The sequence below is a fragment of the Triticum urartu genome, chromosome 6A (assembly GCF_056163025.1).
Source record: "Triticum urartu cultivar PI428250 chromosome 6A, HENAU_Tu73, whole genome shotgun sequence".
NCBI lineage: Eukaryota > Viridiplantae > Streptophyta > Magnoliopsida > Poales > Poaceae > Triticum > Triticum urartu.
Genome location: NC_141878.1, coordinates 579193930 through 579215287, shown reverse-complemented (window position 1 = coordinate 579215287; position 21358 = coordinate 579193930). Strand labels below are relative to the sequence as shown.

The following is a 21358-nucleotide window of genomic DNA, read 5'->3' as shown; positions in this document are numbered from 1 at the left end:
TCACAAACTGGGTACAGTAGCAACCACATACACGGAGGCGAGCACGGGACGCCATGTATACAACGGCTAAAATACACGAGTCGACATGGGCGTCGGCACGGTAGCGACGACGGACGTCAAGACGAGCATGACGCTTTGGATACAATGGTTAGAATACACGAGTCAACATAGACGTCGGCACGATAGCAACAACGGACGTCAAAACGAGCATGGCGCCATGAATACAACACTTAAGGTACGCGACTTGACGCGGACGTCGGGACGGTAGCAACGAAGACGGGCTCACACTATGGATTGGTCAGGGATTCTGCAGTGTTTGCTTCAAATTTGTCTTTGGTGATCCTGGGTAGCGTGGATTAAGTTCAGGCTGATAATATGCCCTGCACCCAGACTGAAACTAATGTTGAGGAGCTTGTGACATTATGTTAAACAGCATGTTGTTTTGGCTTACGTGCTTGCTTCTCTATCAGTTTGGCTTACGTGCTTATGTAGTTCGGTGCACATTTTTAGTTTTACTGCTAATTGGTATGACATGGATAAGCAAATGTTAAACTAGCTTAAATTCAGCGGGATCATTAGTTTTTTGTCATCTTCATTGGGTTCTGTTGTTAGATTATACTACTCGGTTATGCTTCTTGCACGCGGGAAATGATGTTCATTATTATTTGATGCATTTTTTTGTGCTAATGCGGGTGTTATGCTCCTAGCACATGTGGAATGATGTTCATTACTGTTTTGCTATTATATAGAACGAGGACGGGTCCGAGGTTGTAGTATTTGACGCTGTTCGGGCTCGCGGAACTCGTGTGCCGTACCTCAGAGCTGCCTCCGGAACAACCGTGTCTCATGTGTGATATTGTTGAACTGGTGTCCGGTGAGATCTCACTGCAACTTCCTTTTTTATTGCTAAATGACTTCAGCTCTGTGTGTTTTTTCTTGACGAAGACCTTTACTTGCAGACTTAGTTGCTCTATGCTGTGGAATGCTCAAACCGGAGTGAACAAGAGGACTAATGTGATTATCATCATTGAGGATGCTATTGCTAGTTGGCATGGTTGGTTTTTTTCGTTTCAGATGTTGCACAGCCTGTCCAGGTATGCCTTAGTCTTGCTCACTATGAACATCAGTTATTATTGTCTTACACTTTCTGTTATTGTTTGTCTGTGTGCAACTCCTTCGTGAGTTATCGGTGGCTTAGCAAAATATGGCTTTACTCGGATTCCCCTTCAGGACATCAAAACGATGATGCAAAATCGAGTCTCAGATGCATTTGCATCTTTTCTTCTTTAGTTCGCTGTATTTCTTTGTTTTGATTATAACCGTACTTCAATCCATTGCCATCACATTGGGTGGTATACCAATTGATCCCCATATTAGTGGTTTGCATTAATTGGTGCCTAGCAATCTACTGTTATCAGTGCGCAAAGTTATCCTGACTTCAGTGTCTAGCACCTCCTGCTGCTGGGACGCCACGGACGGTGCCCCCAAGCTCGGCGTCCCCTGCTGCACCGCGTTTGCCTGGGGAGTGGGGTGTCACGAGCGAGCTACTCGCCCAGGGAGCACTCGCTGGAGCTGGTCTGGGCAATGGCAGCCGTGCCGGCAGCAGTTGCACGGAGCGTCTTGGAGGATGCGGGCGATCGCCGGTCCGTGTTGGTATCGGGAGCACGTTGTTACGCTCTTCTCTCCGTCTTAATCATCAATCCGTTTCGAGTTCACGAAATGGTAATGGGACAGTCTTCACTGCTCTGAACTTGCCAACATTGTTCAAGTGTTCGTTCTCCAGCCTGCAGTCCAGTCAACCCGAGTTATAACCAAAATGTTAAACTGAAGATATTTCCAGCTTTATACTAATCTCAAATACCTGTAGAAGTTCCAGTGCCCACGTCGGATTATTTCCAAGGAGGCAAGGGAGAAATCCAGTAGGCGAGTCTCGTTCTTGCTAACACGGATCTTCATCACACTTCCAGTCCATGCTAACCGAAGCACTAGATTTAGCATCTGCATTTACGAAAGGATTACTGCTCCTGAAGCCTGTCTTTTCTGTGTCAATGCTGCACTATAAATCAGTTGAACAAAGTAAAATACCATAGAAATGTAGTAAGTGAACTTGTTCTTCAGGATGAGATCATCCCGGAGCCATAGGTTCTTAGATTTGGGAGTGAAAAAGCCCCAATCCTTGACAAAGTCCCAGTAGAGCTGGTAGACGGTGGCGCCTGAGGACGAGATGAGGACCATCCACATCCAGAATGGCGTCGGTGTGACATTGTACTTGAACCTGACGGCAGCCGCCACCATCGCGGACACGTACTTCCCGGCGTTGGCGAGCTGATTTATGTCATGTTCCTCTATGTACCTTCTTAAACACTTCAAAAGGAAAATGGCCACAAAGTTCAGTTTGAAACTTATTTTGACAACTTGAGATCTTACTGTTGTTTGTTTATATCGATTTGATTTATACCTGCATAGCTCTCCAGTAGTAGGGGAGAAAAGAGATCACATAGGCCAGGTGTTTGTACTGCTGGCTGTTAGTACACATCTCATATGGGTTAGCCCTAAAGCTTCCTGCCATGAAGTAGCACGCCGCAAACTCCACGTGTCTTAACAATGGGATCTGGAACATATACAAGTTTAGCTTATAAGAACTTGCATTTTAAGAACCCTAGGTTGTATGATAATTGTGGAAGCGTAATTGTTACCTGGCTAGTTAACTGATCAGCCATGAAGAAATCGGCCATCAGAACCTGGAACACAAGGCAGGCCTACCATCAAACATATGTTCATGACAATTCGTTGAATCAAAAATGGTAGATGTGTCCTTACCTTGTAGAACGGCGAGAATATGATGCTGCGCATTATGCGCATGAAGCAGTAGCGCGTCGAGCGGTAGAACACGTTGAACGGACAGAATAAAAGTCCGACCGACAACTGAAAGTAGGTAGATTCAGAATTTTGAGGACTGACATCAGTTGCAAGCTGCAGCATGACTCGATTTTGGATCCAAATATATGCTCTGTGTTTCTTACCACTACGAGCCCCCCTGGCACGGCGTTGGCGTAGGAAGCACCGGCGTTCCTGAGGAACAGGTTGATGACCAGCGCGGCGACCACGGTGCACATGATGGAGGCGGACATGAGAAAGGCGTCCCGGTGCGTGAGGGCCGTGTTGGGCGCGAAGTCGAAGATGAAGTTCTGGTTGATCCTGGTGCTCTTCCACATGAAGAGGTTGCACCCGTAGAGGAAGCAGTGCAGGCTGATGAGTGCGAACATGCTGCACAAGGGCAAAGGAACAGCCATCTATTGTCATGTCGAGGTAAAATTGCATCTAATTATCAACTATTCAATGGAGATATAAAAGAATAAATGAAATATTGAACTCCTGCTGAGAACAGAGCTCCTAAGTCTGGTCAGAACCTTGGGTTTAGAGGTTACCTGAAAACATGGTAGACTACCTCCATGTAGGCCGTATTTCCCGCAGAGGCAAAAATGCCGGAAACATGGGCCAAGATGGCGTATATGATGAACAGACTCACAAATGTGCCCGTGAACAAGCCTGAAAACAAACACGAAACGAAGAACCACAGAGTTAGAAATTTGAACTGAAAATACATGGTAGAATTGTGATGTCTGAATTCTGCGAGCCTACCTACGAGGAAGGTGATCATGTGTGTGTTCTTGGGCTGCTGCGGGTTGAGGTACTTCATCGCCACCATCCTGTCGTTCCCCGCAAAGTGGTTCAGGAAGAGCGACTCCACCTCGTCAGACAGCTGAAGCACCTGTTCAAAAATTTCATAGTATGTATGTAGACTCATTAGTTCATTCGGTTCGTCTGCCTTACAAGTCTGAAACTCTTGTAAGTTGATGATACCTTGTCGGACGTGCTGAACGACGATATCTTCACCTTCTGCGAGAACAAATCCGTCGCTCGCTGTTGCTCCGACACCTGAGTTGCCGACAGCGAAACAAATCAGTTTTAATCATGTTCATGTATGTCAATTCTATCACCAGTCCTTTTTTTCAGAGCTAGGTTAGTGCAAATTGCAGTAGTATGCCAATTCAGTAAATCACTAGCTGTGTGTGCTACTTGATTATAGTTGATACTACATAATGACCACCAGTATATTCTCGGTGAATTCCATATATGCCACTCAAAACTTGATTATAGCTGTGTGTGCTACTTGATTATAGTTGATACTACATAATGACCACCAGTATATTCTCGGTGAATTTCCAATGGCAGATGAGGGTACGGGCAAGTTTTGAGTGGCATATATGGAATTCACCCTATATTCTCCTCTGAAAGAAGTGCTAATGCAACGTCCTTAATCATGTGGTCTTTTTTTTAGAAAAACAGGGAGCACCTCTCCGATTTCATTGCTGACAACGAAACCAAGCATCATGTGGTTTAAATGACTCTACATGTACATTTATATATATGTTGCTAGTGGGCAAAGTACCTTGACGAATTTCTTGAGAATCTTGGTGAAGGCCTTTACATTCAGAGAACTGCACGCATCCATCCATCCATGCAACAGAAAAAGCACAACAAATCGGTCAGCCCCATCACCCGAAGGATGTCACGGTTCTCACGGCGAAAGCGAAGTCGTGCATAGCGGCCGGAGTGTGCACCTGAACTTTTTTAGGAGCTCGAGGCCGCGGTAGAGCGCCATGAAGGCGTCGCGGATGTTCTTCTCGGCGTGCTGCACCTTCTTGCGGTGGACGAAGGTGGCGGCGGGGTCGGCACCGTCCTTGCGCAGCACGTTCACCAGCTCCTCCCACACCTTGAGCGCCGCCCGCCCCGGGTTGCTCGCCGGTATGTCGATGCGCACCGTCGACGGCAGCTGCAGCCTCCCGCCCCTGCCGCTGCCCTCCTTCTTGGCGTCCTTCTTCCCCGGCAGCCCCACGAAGCTGACGCCGTTGCGCTCCAGCGCCGCCATCACCTCGTCCGCCACCGCCGCGCCCTCCGTCATCTGCGCCTGCTGCTGCTCCATGCTCCCATCTGCACCGTGCCATGCGTGTCAGTGTCAGAGACTCCTCCTCCGATCGATCGATCGAGATGGTGCTCACGTGCCATATTGCCATGCACACGCGTAAAGGATGCATGATCGAGAGGCCGGTAGTGGGGTTCATGTGCTGGGACGTGACGCGGGTTGGTTGGGTGTCGTACGTCGACACCAACGGACGTGCGTGTGCGCGCACCGGTAGTATGGAGTATGGACTATGGGCACCTACCTGACATGGACTGCGGCGTGGCGAGGCCCGAGAGGAGGTAGCGGCCAGAGTTGCTGAGCGCCGGCGAGGGCGGCGCCACCGCCGGTACGGAGCGGCCGCGGCCAGAGCCCCGGGCGCGGCGGGTGGCCGGGTGGTCGGCCAGGATGCGCTTGACGTCGGCGAGGATGCGGAGCTGGTCGATGAGCGCCTCGCCGCGGCCGAGCAGCTCCGCCTCCTGCGCCGCGTAGAAGGTGCTCACCTTCTCCAGCTCCTCGTCCGCCTTCTCCAGAAACTCCCGCTCCTGCACACGTCAAACACGTCAGTTAGTACATGAACGATTCAGTTGCAGATGCATCCACGAAATGCATGCATGCATGCATCAGCTTACATGCTTGTCCGTGGATCGCACGAGCTCGCCGGAATCCCCGCTCTCCTCGTCATCCTGCATGCCAAAATGCACATCATCAGTACCCTGCACGCACGTAGCCAGATCAACTCGTATCGCCTGACGCGCGCAAGCACGCACCATGGAGGCCTGCACCCTGGGAGCGAACCGGGCGGCGAGGGCGCGGACGGGGTCGAGCACGGAGAAGCCAGCGCCATAGCCGGCGCTCTCGACGCCGGCGGCGAGGGCGGCAGTATCCGGCGAGGAGTCTCCTGCGCTGCTGCTGTCGTCGGCGTCGCGCCGTTCGACCTTGATCCTCTTGATGAGCTTCTTGAGGCCCCTGTAGTCGACGAAGGCGGGCTTCCACTCCGGGATGATGCTGGCATCGTACTCCCGCGAGAACTTCACCATGTCCTCCGCCTCCTATATACCACGTACTCCAGCACTCCACTATGATGAGGCCGATCGATGGTCGGGGGTTGAAGCGGGTTGCTTCTTGTCCGAGCCGATCGAGCTTACATGCGGAGGACAAGAGGAGGAGGGAGGCCGGAGGGGGACAGGGACAGGCAGGAGTGATGGCAGAAGCGACCGTGCTTATATAGACCGAGGGACACACACGATCGGAGAAGCTACGTCCGATACTCTTTCTTTCCCTTCTCCCCTTTTCCCGCCGCACTCACGAATGAACGGACACCAAACTGGGAGGCGATGAGGGATCCATCGCTAGTGCTGCGAAAAAGGAAGAAGATACTGAAAAAAAGTATTAGGTCGGACGAATTAAAAGGAGGAACTAATCGTAAAGGAGTGCCGAAAAAGTGGACGAAATTCATAGTGGACACAATCACAATGCAGTACACGATTAGTTTGTGTAATTGTGTAGCTGCTCGATCTGTAACTGGTTGCAATTGGCATGCGTCGCCCGCTTTAGGTCTCCTGTTAATTGTTTTTTGAGCTAGCTTGGGTGGCCGCGACGGTGCTCCCATCTTTTGGGCGAAAAGGCAGGGAGATCACGGGCGATTCCGGGAGCCAAGCAACGTGCGTGCTCGCTTGCTTGAGCGACCCGCTCACGCGCACTCTGCCATGCACTCACCCGGCGCCCGGCCTGAAAACGCGAACCAACTCATCGATTACAGCTGGTTCATTAGTTAGATTCATACGTACGGTATGTGTGATCAGTGCGTCGTGTCACTGCCATATCATGCATTGGCACTTGTCAAGATCATCATCACGGCCGGGCGGGTATGTGTATGCGTTTGTAGGGTAAGTGTATGTGCATGTGTGTGGGTATCTGTGTTAAAAAAAAAGCTCGCATGCATGTAATTGTGTTGATAATGTTGTTCATGTCATTGCATTATCATACAATTACTTCAATAGATTGTTTTTAAATTGTCCAGTGAATAAAATGGGATAATAAATAACTTTGCTCTCTCTCTTTGCATCTGAAGTTTGTGCAAGTATTGTCAGCGCAAATTCATAGAACTTCATTCTCTTCTCATTTATTCTCTGCCACATCATCATAAACTTTATACGTGTTAAATTTTTGATGAGTGGAACCGATGACTTTCTGATCTGAGCAACGAGACGAGCAACCGTTCTAAAGGATGACAAGATCTTGTTGAGTGGAGTTTACTGTCTGATCTGAGCAACGACACGACCGATCGTTCAAAAGGGTGACAAGATCTTGTTGAGTGGAGCTGAAACTAAATCGATTACGTCATGGGCAAGTACAAGTACATCGTTGACCTAGCTACCACGCCTCGTCTCTTCCTTGTGTTTTGCTATTGACGTATGACGGTAGTGCCTCCATTAGGGAATCACAACGTGTAGCCAAATAGCGTTGCCATATAGGGATTTGGCTTTGGCACTAGTGTCTACCCTTGCACAACCTAGTGCCAAAGCTAAAAATACGGGAATGGAGAAGTTACCACAATGCTTTTTTTTGAGCAATTGCTCCAATGCCAATTTGGATTGGGCAATTAAAAAGTATTGATTTGGGCCTTACCTAAGAATTAGAGGCCATGTGCAAAATTAAAACCAGACCCTATATATAATATAGGTTAATTTTAAAAAAATTGCAGGTTAATATAATTGCCCAGCAATTTATATATAATCAAAAAGTGAATCTTAAAGTTTGAATGCCTTTGATTTTCGCAGGAAAGTGACACCTCCTTTTGTGTTTTCTAGAAATCTGGTAGTAATATGCTTATCTCCACTCCCAAATATCAAAAATAATATGGAGGTGAATTTCTCTATATTTTGCACTATTCCCTAAAAAGTAGTTGCATCATTGCAAAAATTGTGCCAATAGCTTTGACATGGCAAAAATTAGTTTTTTATAATTACCTACTCTTTGTCCAAACAAAGATTAGTAGCCAAAGTTGCTCGTTGCAAACCATGCAAAATCCAAAAAATATATTACCTGTTTTGAAATTTAAAAGTACATAATCTCAGATTGTTTCTTCATAAGCATTCCCCTTTAAAATATTGTTTTCAACCGCTAAAATCACTTTCTTGGACAATAGCATTTACAAGGGGCAACGTATCATGTGAAAATGGTTGTTCAATGAAAATCTGGAAACTTTACCTCCTAGCCATCAGATCTAAAATGGACGGATTACGTGAGAGGTGGGATTCCCCTTAGCCACTTAAATGTCTTTCACCGAAAACCCCCTCACATGTCTTAGTCTACTTGTACGACTTCATGCCCTACCGATCTAATTCCTGATAAAATAAATCACCGCCGACCTCGACCAGCACTTTGTGCGAGCGCGGGGGGGGGGGGGGGGGGGGGGGGTGGCAATGACCGTGGCTACGGACAACAGCTTCAGCATGAGACAGCCAACGCGCAGAGCTGATTTGGACTTTGTAAATATGGTTGGTAGGAAAGTGGGATTGGACCACTATTGCTCGGATTGCAGATGATACTCCCTTCAGTTTCGGTACAATTAGCGGCTGCGAGCTCCTGAGGAAAGAACGCATGTCAGTTGAAAGGAAATATAGCCTCTCCCGTCAGCTCGGTGATTTGTTTTACGAGGGATTAGATCGGACGGGAGGTAGGGGATGAAGTCATACAAGCAGATTAAGGCATGTGAGGGGGGTTTCTGTGAAAGGCGTTTAAGTGGCCAAGGGGAATCCCACCTCTCACGTAATCCGTTCATTTTAGATCCGATGGTTATGAGGTAAAGTTTCCAGATTTTCACTGAACAGCTGTTTTCACTTGATACGTTGCCTTTACAAGGGTTGACAACGTGGATGCAGTTTTTGCAAGATTATTATTAACCGATTCGTTTTTTGCGGGGAAATAACCGATTCATTTTGGAAACTGCATCAATTGATAATAATCAATTAATAATAATCTTTCTGACCCCTTGTAAAGCAAAATCCGTCATGCATGCATGGTCAAGCTCTGCCACCGAGGCAGAGTCCGTCCCAGTGCGTGCCATTTCTTTTGAGAGTCGGCACAATTTTTAAGCCTCAAACTTTGATCATGCAGCGAATCAACTTATGGTTGAGTTGGTTAGGTGGACAGTGGTATCCTCAACCCATCAGGGTTCAAATCCTGGTGCTCGCATTATTCCTGAATTTATTTCAGGATTTCCAGCGATGCACTTTCAGTGGGAGAAGACGTTCCCGTTGACAACGAGGCGCCTACGGTGACTTCGTATATGAGCGCTTGTGTATGTACTGATGCTCAAAAAAAAACTTTGATCATGCATGTACTACTCTCACCGTGTGAAGAAAACGAGACGACCGGCTGCTGAGCGGCAACACTAGCCAGCTTTCCCGTGTGCATGTACGGTGTCGTCTCCGACGTAGACGACCACATATATTCTGTTTGACTCGGCCGGGCGGGCGACCACCGACGGGGCGGTCAAGAACGGTGAATATATGTTGCACTCGGTGGGACGTGACGGCGGCCGGAACGAAAAAGCGTCAAGGGGCTAGCTAGCATGCACACCCGAGTGAACTTGGTCGTGGCGTGCACCGGGCCGGCGATCCCTTCTTCCGGGCGGTGGGCAATCGAGAGAGGTGGCTCAACGGAAAGCTTGTCTGGTCTGGCCGGACGGTCCGCGACGGCACCGTCAAGAAAAAGCGGCCGGAGACGGCGTCGTGCGTGGCACGCGTCAGTTAATTTGTTCTCTTCGCGGGTATCCATCGAGTAACGCTACACTTACGGACAGAATTGGTTACAGGTATACCTGGCCATGCACAGCCCGGCCCGGTCGGCCCGACCCGACCTGATCTTATTCATGGGCCAGGCTCGGGCCTAGGTTTTGAGCCCGAAGCCCGGGCCTGTCGATTTCGCCATTTAAGGAAAAGGCCCGGCCCATGGTCCGAGGCCCGACGGGCTTTTAATGTAATGGGCCAGGCTCGGGTCTGGGTTTTTTGCGTCGGGTTTTGATTGGCCCGGCCCGGCCCGAGGAATGGCCAGGTATAGTTACAGGAAGGGTACGGGCTGATGTGGAGAAATATCAGAGGTTAGTTTAGATTTATGATGGCCCATAGTGGAAATCAAGGTGGGGCAGAGGATTAATAGGAAGGGGACACGTATGTCAGTAACCTTCTTTCCATGATAACTCGCCCGCAGGTCTAGTATTTTCGGGTATCCATCCTTGTCATCAGGTTGTTGCTTATTTCCCTCGACTCTAAAAATACTAGTACGACGTTTATAGTCCCAAAGTACACGTTTCAAATGCATTTTTTGCTGTCATTTCTGTAACGAATATCTTTGTTCTAACTATTTTATGACAACTTTAATACTTTGTCAAATGAAGCTACAAAATAGCTTCTTTGGTAATTATTTGTCAAACATATCCAAAAGCTTCTTTTTGCGACGGAAGCATTTGGATTCTTCCTTGCGGGGAAGCAACATTTGGAATTTCTCTTACAAACATTCTAATTTAGCGGTATACTTACTAGTTGTACCAGTGATGATCTGGCTGCAACCGTAGCCACAACCAACTCGTGTCGTCTCTGTATATGTGCGTACGTGTCATGTGACAGGCGACGTCATGTGTTAATATCATATGTACTTTCTCTGTAAACTAATATAAAAGTGTTTAGATCATTAAAATACATATTTGTTGTGCATAAGTCATCTAGTCAAGGCTAATTTGATCCGAAGAAATTTATAGGATATTCTAAGGATTGAAATCCTTAGAATTTTTTTCACATTGGTCTTTTGATTCATAGGATTGGATCTTATAGGAATTTCTCCTATGAAATATTTTCTACTACATTTCGTAGACGGAACTACTCTGCCGCAGACACCTCGTGCCCGATTTTCAGACGACACTTGATGCTGCGGCCGCGTGACACTTTAATAATCTCAATCACATGTAATGAAATGACTATTATATTTCACCGTCCGCCTTAGCTTTGGAAGATGCACACATCCGCACACTAAGGGCTTCTTTGATTCAAAATATTTTTATAGGGATTTTGAAGGATTGGTATCCTTAAGATTTTTTTTCTACATTAATAGTTTGATTTGTAGGATTGAATCCTATAGAACTTTTCCTCCTGAGGCATCCTTTGTACTACATTCCATAGGAATTTTAGTATCCACTCAAACCTCTTGATTTTTTTTTCTGTGATGCAATCAAACAAATCTGTATGATTCAAATGGATGTGACATTGCAATCATATGTTTTTCATATTCATGTGTTTTGGGAATCCTACGAATCAATGAGACCCTGAAGGTATGAAACCGTGCTTTGGCTGATTGAGTGCGATACTTGACAACATCAACATGAGAGCAGGTGTCATGCCCTAGAAACTCCTCTTTTGTCATGTCTAGCATGCTTTCTGTAATGTTTTTCCTCTCTTTTTTAGTTCCCCAAGATGAATATCTGTTGGCAGTCGAGCCAGTGTGCACGGGCACTACACATGATTATGATATTTTGCTAAAAAGGAATATTCTCTTCTTGGTATGTTCCACTTCTCCATATAAATCCACACGACCACATGAACCGTGTAAAAATATAACTAAAAGTATGTGAATCTTGTTTGAGCTGATTGAGCACGAGGACCGAAAACGCAAGAATATGTGCATAGAAAACTTCTCTTTCTTCATGCATCCTGTAATCTTTTTCCCACTTTTGAGTCATACCAAGATTAAAATCAATTGGTACTCGAGCCAGCGTGCACAACATATGATTGTGGCATTTTGGTAGAATTAATATTCTCTTCTTGGTATACTTCATGAGGAAATCAGGCACCTTCCGGCTCTGCATATAGAAATGCGCACAATTGCATGAACCGTGTAGAAATATAACTGAAAGTGTGGAATCTTGCTTTCGCTGTTTGAGCACGATGATAACAAACGTAAGAACATGTGTCGGGCTATTGGAACTTCTTCTTCGTCACGTCTAGTATGCATTCTGGATCTTTTTCCCTCTCTTTTTGAGTCCTGCCAAGATAAAAATCAGTTTGCAATCTGAGTCAAAGTGTGCACGGGTAGAACACATGATTGTGGTATTTTGGCAGAATATTCTCTTCTTGATCCGTTTCAGGAGGATACCATGTCACTGAGCACAAACCATAAAGCCTCATGACGATGCTTGTAGGGATATCTTGATTAAACTTGAACATATACCACCTGGCATGCAAGACACTGGCCGAAGCAGAGAGAGAGAGAGAGAGAAATGGTTGGTTAATTCATGCACCATTACTCATTAGTAGTGTGTGGGCTGTGCTGATTTCAACTCATATACGTGTGACCATGTGTTAGCTGGTACTATGGATAGAATTAGTGTAACAAAACAAATAGGTAACTTACGGAAACTAAAGGCGTGTTTGGTTGCACATCGTTTGAGCCTGAAGTGGCATAAGACATGAGGATCTTAGCCCTTTTTTCTTGAACCGAAAAATATGCCTTTAGCAACTACCGCAGATCTTTTAGATAGCATGCAAAACTTCTCAGTGGGAGCATACTTGTAGTATGAGCTAGAATAGGATAAAACCGCACCCACAATCTCTAGTGAGGGATTGTGATCGACTTTAGCTAGTCCCGGACGCCCTGGTGTCTACCGCGCGTCGGCTCTCTGACCGCTCGCATGTTTCGTAGCTTGCCCCTGGAGGCCTTTTTGTTTCTTCTTCTTTCATTTGGGTGTCTTTGTGCTGTGGCCCAAGCATTTCTCTTTTATGACTGTGCTTGAGATGTGGTTGTATGGACATATGCTTTATCTATAAAGCGGGGCGAAAGCCTGTTTCGAGAACAATCTCTAGCGAGGAGCATGTTGGAGGGTTTGTGACGTCGGTGCACCTACAGTAGTAGGTCATCGATACACTTGTCGAAGGGTTGTATTGTGTGTTTCTTCTTCTTGGTTCAACATAGGGGGACAGAGCCACCTCAGTGTATACCACGATCTCTGATCCACTGGTGGCACGTGGTTCCATCTTTATTCGACCTCTGATCCACTGGTGGCGTGTGGTTCCATCTTTATTCGGGTCTCTGATGATGAATGTTATGTTCGACGTCTAATAAGTTAAGCACACCCTCTACCTAGATTGTTAAAAAACGGGTCTAAGCAACTCAACAATCTTAGATATACTAGTATTTTGTCAATTTGAGCCGATTAGCGAAACAAAAAACTGAACCTGTAAAGAGTTTGTTTGTACAATTAGAAAACATTCTTGATAGGAACCATCCTACCTACCACCGACATTGTCGAGCAACATTTGTTCTATGATTTCAATTCCCAGAATAGAAAGAACATTGGAATCCTACATTGTACAACTATCTCCTAAGGCATGCTCTTATTGGTTCATGCTTCACAAGAAGAAAAAAAAGCCAAACTAGAATTCGAACCTCTTACAGGATCATGCCTACACAACATGAAAAGGCAACTGGAAAGCACCTTCCTCTTATTGGTATTTAACCTCTTGTTAGTGGTTCATCCCTACATAGGTAACAAAAGTCAAATTCAAATGGCAGCCTCTTACTGGTTCATGCGTACCTACACAATTAACAAAGTCCGATTGGGTTTTAACTCTTACTTGATGTGTTAGTGTACGTTGCATATTTCGGGTAAGTGTTGCTCAATTTTCGCCATGTCACTAGATAATTTTGATGCATTGTCAGATTTGAACAAGTATACAAGCTTCGTCTACACAACTGGTTTGTTCTTCCCCAGTGACATGAGAGATTAGCTCAGCAACATTTCAAGTATGTGTAAACTTGGAAGACAATGCAAAATGCGAGGCTGACACAACCTGACAAGCAGTAGGGTGTAGAACGCTTGTTGGTGAGACAAAACAACATTGTTTTCAAATGACGCGATCTTTTCTTGTCATGTTACCAGGGACTTTGTCTAGTGACAACCAAAATTTGGTTTAATTTGATTTGTTGACAATGTGCTATCCTTTTAGTAAGACCCCTTTCAGTATGGAAAGATCCTTTTTACGCATAGAAAGATTCCCTCTACGTATGAAAAGGTTCCATCAAAGATTGCTCAAGTGAAGAGCATTTTTGTTGTTGTGGTACTTGCTAGTTTGTCTAATGACAACCAAAAGTTGGTTTAAATTTGATTTGTTGACAATGCACTATCCTTTTAGTAAGATTCCCTTTGCATATGGAAAGATCCCCTTTACAAATGGAAAGATTCCATCTATACTCAAGTGAAGAGCAATGGTGTAACATGAGGACGACAAAGAAAATTACAAAACTAATAATGTGTGTCCTGTAACAAAAGACAAGTAGACAGTATGAATGGTGTTAGGACACTACTGTACTATTTATCTAGGCGCACAGCCGTGTCATGGCAGGTGGGGGAAGGGTGGTGGCGTAAACTAGACCAACAGGGGGAGGAGGCCCTGTGGCTTTCTCATTAAGAAGAGTACACACATATGCAAACTGTAGGATTCGAACACGCGTGGGCAGGGAGGCGCCACTGCGCTCCGACCACCTGGTGTAGTTTTGGTCTTCGGTTCCGACGAGAGACATTGATCACGCCTTAAGACCGCTCGGTGGAGAGCGCCGGCAGCCCCTCTTTGTGCTGCCCGAGGTCTCCATCCTTGGAAGGCAGTGAATTTGGCTTGCTCCAGAGCTGGCGGGAAACATCCAGCTATGGGTGTGCATCACACCCATCAGTTATAAGATGCATCTATCTTGTGTGGTGGCGGCGGCTTCACATAGCTTTTGCTAGCTTCTGAGGAAGGTCGAAGGGTTGACGAGGTCATGCTCAGGCATTGGCGGACTCGGCGACCGACATGGTTCAATGGGTTTGGAGATGCGATTTTACAGGCTAAAGCCTTGTGTTGGCTTGTCGGCACCAATGACGACGACGCTTAGGGGGCATCCTTTCTTCTTGAAGGCGTTGTCGTGAATCTTATGCATCTCTTCCTTCCCATGGGTGCTCCGAGCAAAAGTCTCATATCCTGCATCCGAATAGGATGACGACGGTGTCATCGATGTCCTTACCTCCTTAGGGGCATTGTCTTGGAGCCAAATGATCTATTATTGGATGTTTGACGCCTCGGTTGGAGCCTGGTTGGTTGGTATGAAGTCCATGGGTGGTGGCAGAGGAAGTGCTTTGCATCTCCGTGACAAGATAAGTTCTTAGGTCCAGCCCGCATCAATGGTTGACCCCTTTGAGGGATGTTTTTATCAGCATCGAGGTCTCAGTGATCTATGTCCTTCAGTGGCGTATGAGGTTCTCGTTGCCTCACATGGTGCCTGGGTTTGCTCATTTGGTGATGGTTGTAGAATTCGAGGCCAAGAGGGTGTGCGGTGGTCATCTCGGTAGAGCATTGCCCGTCAGCGCCAGATCTTGGTGTCGCGATGGGGCCTAGAGGGTCGAGGGTGGCTGTGACTCTCCTAGCTCTTCAAGGTGTATTAATGATCACTGGGAAAGCTAGTGACATTTTCTCCTTGTTTTCCGGACATGAGGGTTCTTTTCAACCAATCCAACAATATTCCTTCCTATTCTTCTCGGTTTATTTCCCTGATGGTGGTTGCCAAATATAAGGCTTAGGGGTGTCGCTAGGCATACCTCGTTTCTGGTTTTCTTTCTATGCTCCCCTTGTTCTTTCTTGTATGTGTGTCTTGTTCTAAGTTTTGTAACCAACGTGCTCTATTTAGTGAAAATGATCCGTGCTGGCTAAAGCTTATCGTGGCTGCCTCAAGTTTAACTGTCTTTTGCTCACATTATACTCGCATGTTATAGAACATGTGCACCACCTAAACTTAGTAAGTGGCGCGGATCAAAGATCTCGATAGATTTGCATCAGAAGGCACTACTGAAAGGATGTGCGAAAAGAAAAAGGAACGTGCGGCATTTCAGAATTTTATCTGCATAAATGCGCATGGATCTGGGAGAGTTTCATACATTTCTGCAAGCAGCTATGAGCAAATAAAAAACGACTTGAAGATGATAACAGGACGAATTCATCCCTTTGCCAGCTTTGTCAAACCACCGGTTTGTTCACACCATAAGTTGCTGGTACAACCAAATTGAGACGGAATGTCTAAATTTTGCATATTCGCTAATCAAGTGAATTACGTATCATTAGTTCCTAACTTAACATGAAGGGTTTACGAACGAGTGATGCCATTGCTATATCTATATGTGCTTTAATTAGGAAAAGCTGGAAGTGATAGGTATTGTGTCGTGTACAAGAAAGAAATTTTAGCTGGGACCAAACTAGTGATTCAGGCTTTTTTAGCAATTGTACTAAATTTTTGGCGTACTCTTTTTTTTTCTGCAAAAGGCGTGTAAATGCGACTGAAATGGTAACTGAATTTGGCTTTTTCGTTCGAGAAAAGAAGATCGCGTGAGTGGGGTTTCCCTAATCCAAGGCTATCATTCTTTGGCACATTTGCCTACTTTCGGCCACATTCCTTTTATGTTTGCTTTAAGATCACTTATTTTTCTAAAGTTTTTCTAAACGCATGGCGAAAGCTCTGCCTATCCATATCATAGTATTACAAACATAGCCTTATGTCCCAATGAACATGACTTGGAAATAAAACCACTGCACATATATATAACATGAGTGGAGCGAATTGCCGCTCATAAGAGTTGATGGTAATTTTATTTTCCAGGAAAAAATAGTAGATGATGATGCACAGTTGATACATTTAATTTGGTGTGAGCTATAAAAAAATCATGGACTTTCCGGTAGCTTACTTTTCTTTGCGGGATAGCACATAAACATATTTCATCATGAAGATTAACAGAGATGTAACCATCCCTATTTACGTGTGTTTTTCAGTTTTCTTTTGAAACTTCGAAATCTGATTATTTTATTTTTCTTTTCAAAAGTCTACATGGAGCCTGTGATTCAAAAGAAATCTCCGCATATGTCCCACTGCACATGTATATGATATATCAACCAAATTTATTTTAGATAACAATACCTTCGTAACTTAATATAAGACATTTTTGGACTTTATGACGGTGTCCAAAAATGTCTTATATTTTGATAGGGGGTAGTACAAAAGTAGCTCTTGCGGCTTGTGTGCTTAAAAATGCACACATCCAGTTATTACAAAGTAGGTGTTGATATTTTTTTAGAAAATAAAATGGTAGATGATGATGCATAAATGTATATGCACCAAAACCCCATTAAGTGGGATGTGCACAGGTACGTGTGCGCAGAGATACTACCAATCAATAAATGGTTGCTGCAAAGCATGGAAAATAATCGACAGTGGACATGCATAAGCAGGTCTCTGTCACATAGATTTCTGAATTTCCAAACTTACTTTTGACCCTCCATGCTTTAAAAGAAACCCATTTTGATCACAAATAATCTGCTGATTTGATCTGCACGGTGGAGAAAATACACTGCAAAATTTAAATTTTGCAAGCCGCTGTGGTGAGTTTCAGACAGGGATTGGACTTGATTAGCTCCCCTAATTAATTGAGTGGGCAAGATTAGCCTTGGGTGGAGGCTGACGTCTCCCAACCTAGGAGGTGCCGTTTGCCTCTGCTCCTCACATTTTTGCTGATCTGATGGAACACGGAAAAGGGGCCCAACAGAGAGGTTTTCAGCTGTAAAGATGAGCACGAAAAAAGCTGCTTAATTTTTATATTTTGTATTTTTGGTGGAAATTTAGTTATTGCTATGCGGCGACGCGGACCGATGGTCAGATTTGCGACGGATGTGTCCATGCCTTGAGATGGAGGCCAAGATTTTGCCGGAAACGCTTTGGTCATTTACAGTGTGCTGACCCTGGGGGATCTTGTCCTAGGCGACTGAAACTGTTGGTGACATATCATATATCCATATATAATATTTTGAACATTTGAGTATTATTTTTCAGGAAAAAAGGAGCTCATGCACTAAAGCAGTTGACCTTTTTTATATACAATGATCAAGAGAAAGTTGCTGAGCTTATTTATGCACGTACCAGTTGGAGAAAACAAAATTGAGTTGATGGTAGTCATACAATCCAGATGAAAAGATGCACACTCCTTAGTCATCCGGTCTCTGTTTTTTGCTATGATTTCTTCAGAGTAGCCATGGGTTTCATGGTCTGGAACATAATTTCTTCCTCTGATCATAATTCAGCATGTTTCATTCAGAGGAAAGCTGCATTCCATGCAGTGATAAAGCTACTATGCAGAATTTCCACCTGTCAGGTAAGCATGGCATCCATCTGGTACTCTCATAAGAATACACCACTATCTGACACGTAATATTGCATTGAGACCATCCCAATAATTAATCATGCAGCAGTGAACACACTTTCTTCAGAAAGATAAGAATGCAGTGCACTTCTGCTGCTTTCTGAATTTCGTTGCATCCCAATCCATTTCACACAGTTGCACCCACAAACACAAACCATTTGCTGACTGAACCCACTGTCGTATTGCCCTCATCCAAGCTGAATCACCGGGTCAATGGATCCACCGAGGCGCCAGTGACGCTCTTGCGCCTCGCGTACAGTCGACTGACCCGGTGCCGACTTGGATCCCAAAGGAGCCTTACCACTCCACCTCAAGTGGGGAGCAAGCTGAAATGCAGTGAGCTCATGCACACTACCACCCTGATTCAGATCCTGTGATGTGTTGCACTCACCCGGTACTGCGTTGTGCCATCTTTTCCTTGAGAACGCTGTTACATTGTCCATTTCAGGGTCCATCCATCTATCTTCTGAAGCAGTGGCTGAATGGATGGTTGAGCAGGGACCAGTGCGTCGCCCTTGGCAAATTGACCTCTGGGATAACATGGAATAGTTTGGACAAAATCTGAGTGCATACATAAATGCTATACTATTCCTTTCTCTACTGAGAAATAGCATGCTTGATATTCTTTTCGTATCATCTATGATGTAGGTTTGATATCCACTGAATCTTAGCTAAAATTTGGCAAAAAAAAAAAAGAATCTTCAGTTAAATGATCAAAGCTTAAATTTTAAGCAAAGATCAGTAAACTTACATAAAGTTATGTTCTCAACCTTAGAGATGACTCAATAGTCATAGTTTCACTATCTTTTTTTTTAGAAAAGGAGGATGACCCCCGCCTCTGCATCAATGGATAAAAAATTTCTGGTAAGATCTTCAGCAAATCAATTAGCTGACAACTAAAGAGGAAAACGTTCAGGTTATTCCAGATGCAGGAAATGTGTGCCTGTCAATCTGTTTTGCATGCAGTAGCTGCTACTGTCATGATACTATAGAAGTTATGTAATTGGATCTCTCGTGTACCACTCATCCGCATTGTGTGTGCCACTGAAAATTCAGTAAGTGCGTCCGCATTTTTCAGTATGTTGGACCTCCAAGATAATAATTAATATATGCACAGCCTTCAGTGGATACCAGATCAAAAGAAATGGACCTGATTTGATACCACAAGTACTGTTCTCCTACTTAGTCCATAAGTTTCAGAGGCTAAAGGATAGCATCTATGTTGCTCCTACAGACAAGCAAACAAATTATGCCACACCATATATATTTGCGAGCTTTCTTATGGTACCCTATATTGCTGCTTTTCAGGTTGCTAACATGAATCTGTCTCTGTACACCGGAAGATATTCAGACAAGACCTATCCTCCGGTGTTCCTCATTCCATCGATGAGGTAGCACCACGTTGATCCCAGCTCCAACGAAGAAATCTTTTTTTTTTCGAAGGGCCGGCGGCCGAATTTTATTAGGTGAGAAAATAGAAGGGTAGTACATCAGGTTACATCCAACGGGGATAGTACATCAGGAATATAGCTATCCCAAGACAAAGACCACTGAAAAACTATACACTGAAGAAGGAGAAATGCATTCACGACGGCAGGTCAGCAATACACCCCGCAGCCCTCCAGACATTGATATCCTCTAGGATCAGGTCCCTCACCCTGTCCACCGAACTGTCCACAGTGTCAAAAATCTTTCTTTCCTTCCAAATCCTCCAGTGTATAAGGATGGTAACCGTGTCGAAGTTTCTCCTGAATGATTTCGGGATAGCCGCCCTGGCCTGCAGCCACCATTCCTCCGTGGAGCTGAAGGTAGCATCCGGGATAAGAAAATCAGCTCTCGTCCAAGCTCTAAAGCGACGCCAAAGTAGCTTGGTGTAGTTGCAGTGCATAAAAAGATGTAAGCATGTTTCCGGTTGTGATTTGCACAGAGGGCAAATGCCATTGGAAGGCCAGCTCCTTCTCTCCAGGTTGTCCGCAGTCAGACACCGTTGATGTACTGCAAGCCACATGAAGAATTTGCATCGAGGGGGTGCCTTGGATTTCCAGATTGGCTTGTAACAAGCAAAGTTAGTGTTCCCCATGAAGACTAGTTGGTAAGCGCTCTTAACTGAGAATTGGAAATTATGTGTCAACTTCCATATCGCCCGGTCTCTGATTCCGTCCGTCAGTGAAGTGGCCTGAACAATCTCCCAAATCTGCAGATATTGTGCCATGGCGATAAGCGATAAACCTCCAGATATATCTCTTATCCAGGCCTGGCCATGCAAAGCCTCGCTTACTGTTCTCATTGTCCCCCCCTTCGTCTTGACAAAGGAGAACAACGCAGGTGCCATAGCAGCAATAGAGCGTCCATCCGGGAGCCAATTATCCGTCCAGAACCGTGCGGATTTCCCGTCCCCAAGACTGATTCTGCAGGCCGCGCTGAACATGGCCTGGACTTCCTTCTCCATGGATTCAGGAATAAGCTGCCACGGTCTCTCCTCGGCGTCCCACTGCAGCCACGGCCATTTGCATCTAAGGGCCCAACCGAACCATTTTAGATTAATAATTCCGAGCCCGCCTGCCTCCAAAGGTGAACATACTCTAGCCCATGGCAAGAGACAGTGGCCCCCATTTATCTCCTCTTCCCCTTTCCAAACAAAACTGCGGCATCGTCTGTTTATAATCTTGATGGCCCATGCCGGCAAAGGTAAGACGGACATAAGGTGGATCGGCAGGGCCATGAGCACTGATCGGGTGAGAGTCAGACGGCCCGCAGTAGCAAGCATCCTTGGTTTCCAACCTTTCAGTTTTCCCGAGAATTTGTCTATGAGAGGAAGAAGGTCCTGCCGCTGCAACCTGAAAATGGACAGAGGAAGACCCAGGTAAAGGATGGGGAACTGTTGTCTCCTGCATTGGAAGTGTCCCTCCACTGCCGCTGCCCTGGCCTCGTCGCATCGAATGGTTGTGATTGTACTCTTCTGTAAATTGATCTTCAGGCCCGTGGCCTCACCAAATATATGTAGAATACTAGAGATGACCTGGAGATCCGAGTGCAATGGTGTGAAGAACAACACCGCGTCATCTGCAAATATAGATACCCTCGGCATGCGTGGGTTACAGCCAATCTCAGCCAGAAGCTTGTTCTGC

General features: G+C 45.5%; 1 protein-coding gene and 1 non-coding gene across 2 annotated transcripts; one reads left to right on the top strand and one right to left on the bottom strand.

Annotated features, from left to right (window-relative positions):
* Positions 1-1195: 1195 nt before the first annotated feature.
* Positions 1196-1269, top strand: LOC125530692 (small nucleolar RNA snoR60). The gene has a single exon (XR_007292972.1). It is a non-coding gene; the product is annotated as a small nucleolar RNA snoR60 (small nucleolar RNA).
* Positions 1270-1301: 32 nt separating this feature from the next.
* On the bottom strand, positions 1302-6205 carry LOC125530691 (phosphate transporter PHO1-2). Its single transcript, XM_087528970.1, has 15 exons — positions 5734-6205; positions 5596-5649; positions 5229-5508; positions 4626-4995; positions 4454-4502; positions 3865-3939; positions 3643-3772; positions 3429-3549; positions 3024-3267; positions 2821-2925; positions 2697-2741; positions 2459-2611; positions 2086-2364; positions 1862-1998; positions 1302-1784 (listed from the first exon to the last, which is right to left on the bottom strand). Exons 1-15 carry the CDS (start codon positions 6001-6003, stop codon positions 1697-1699), a joined length of 2400 nt encoding a protein of 799 aa, XP_087385096.1. The 5' UTR covers positions 6004-6205; the 3' UTR covers positions 1302-1696.
* Positions 6206-21358: the final 15153 nt, after the last annotated feature.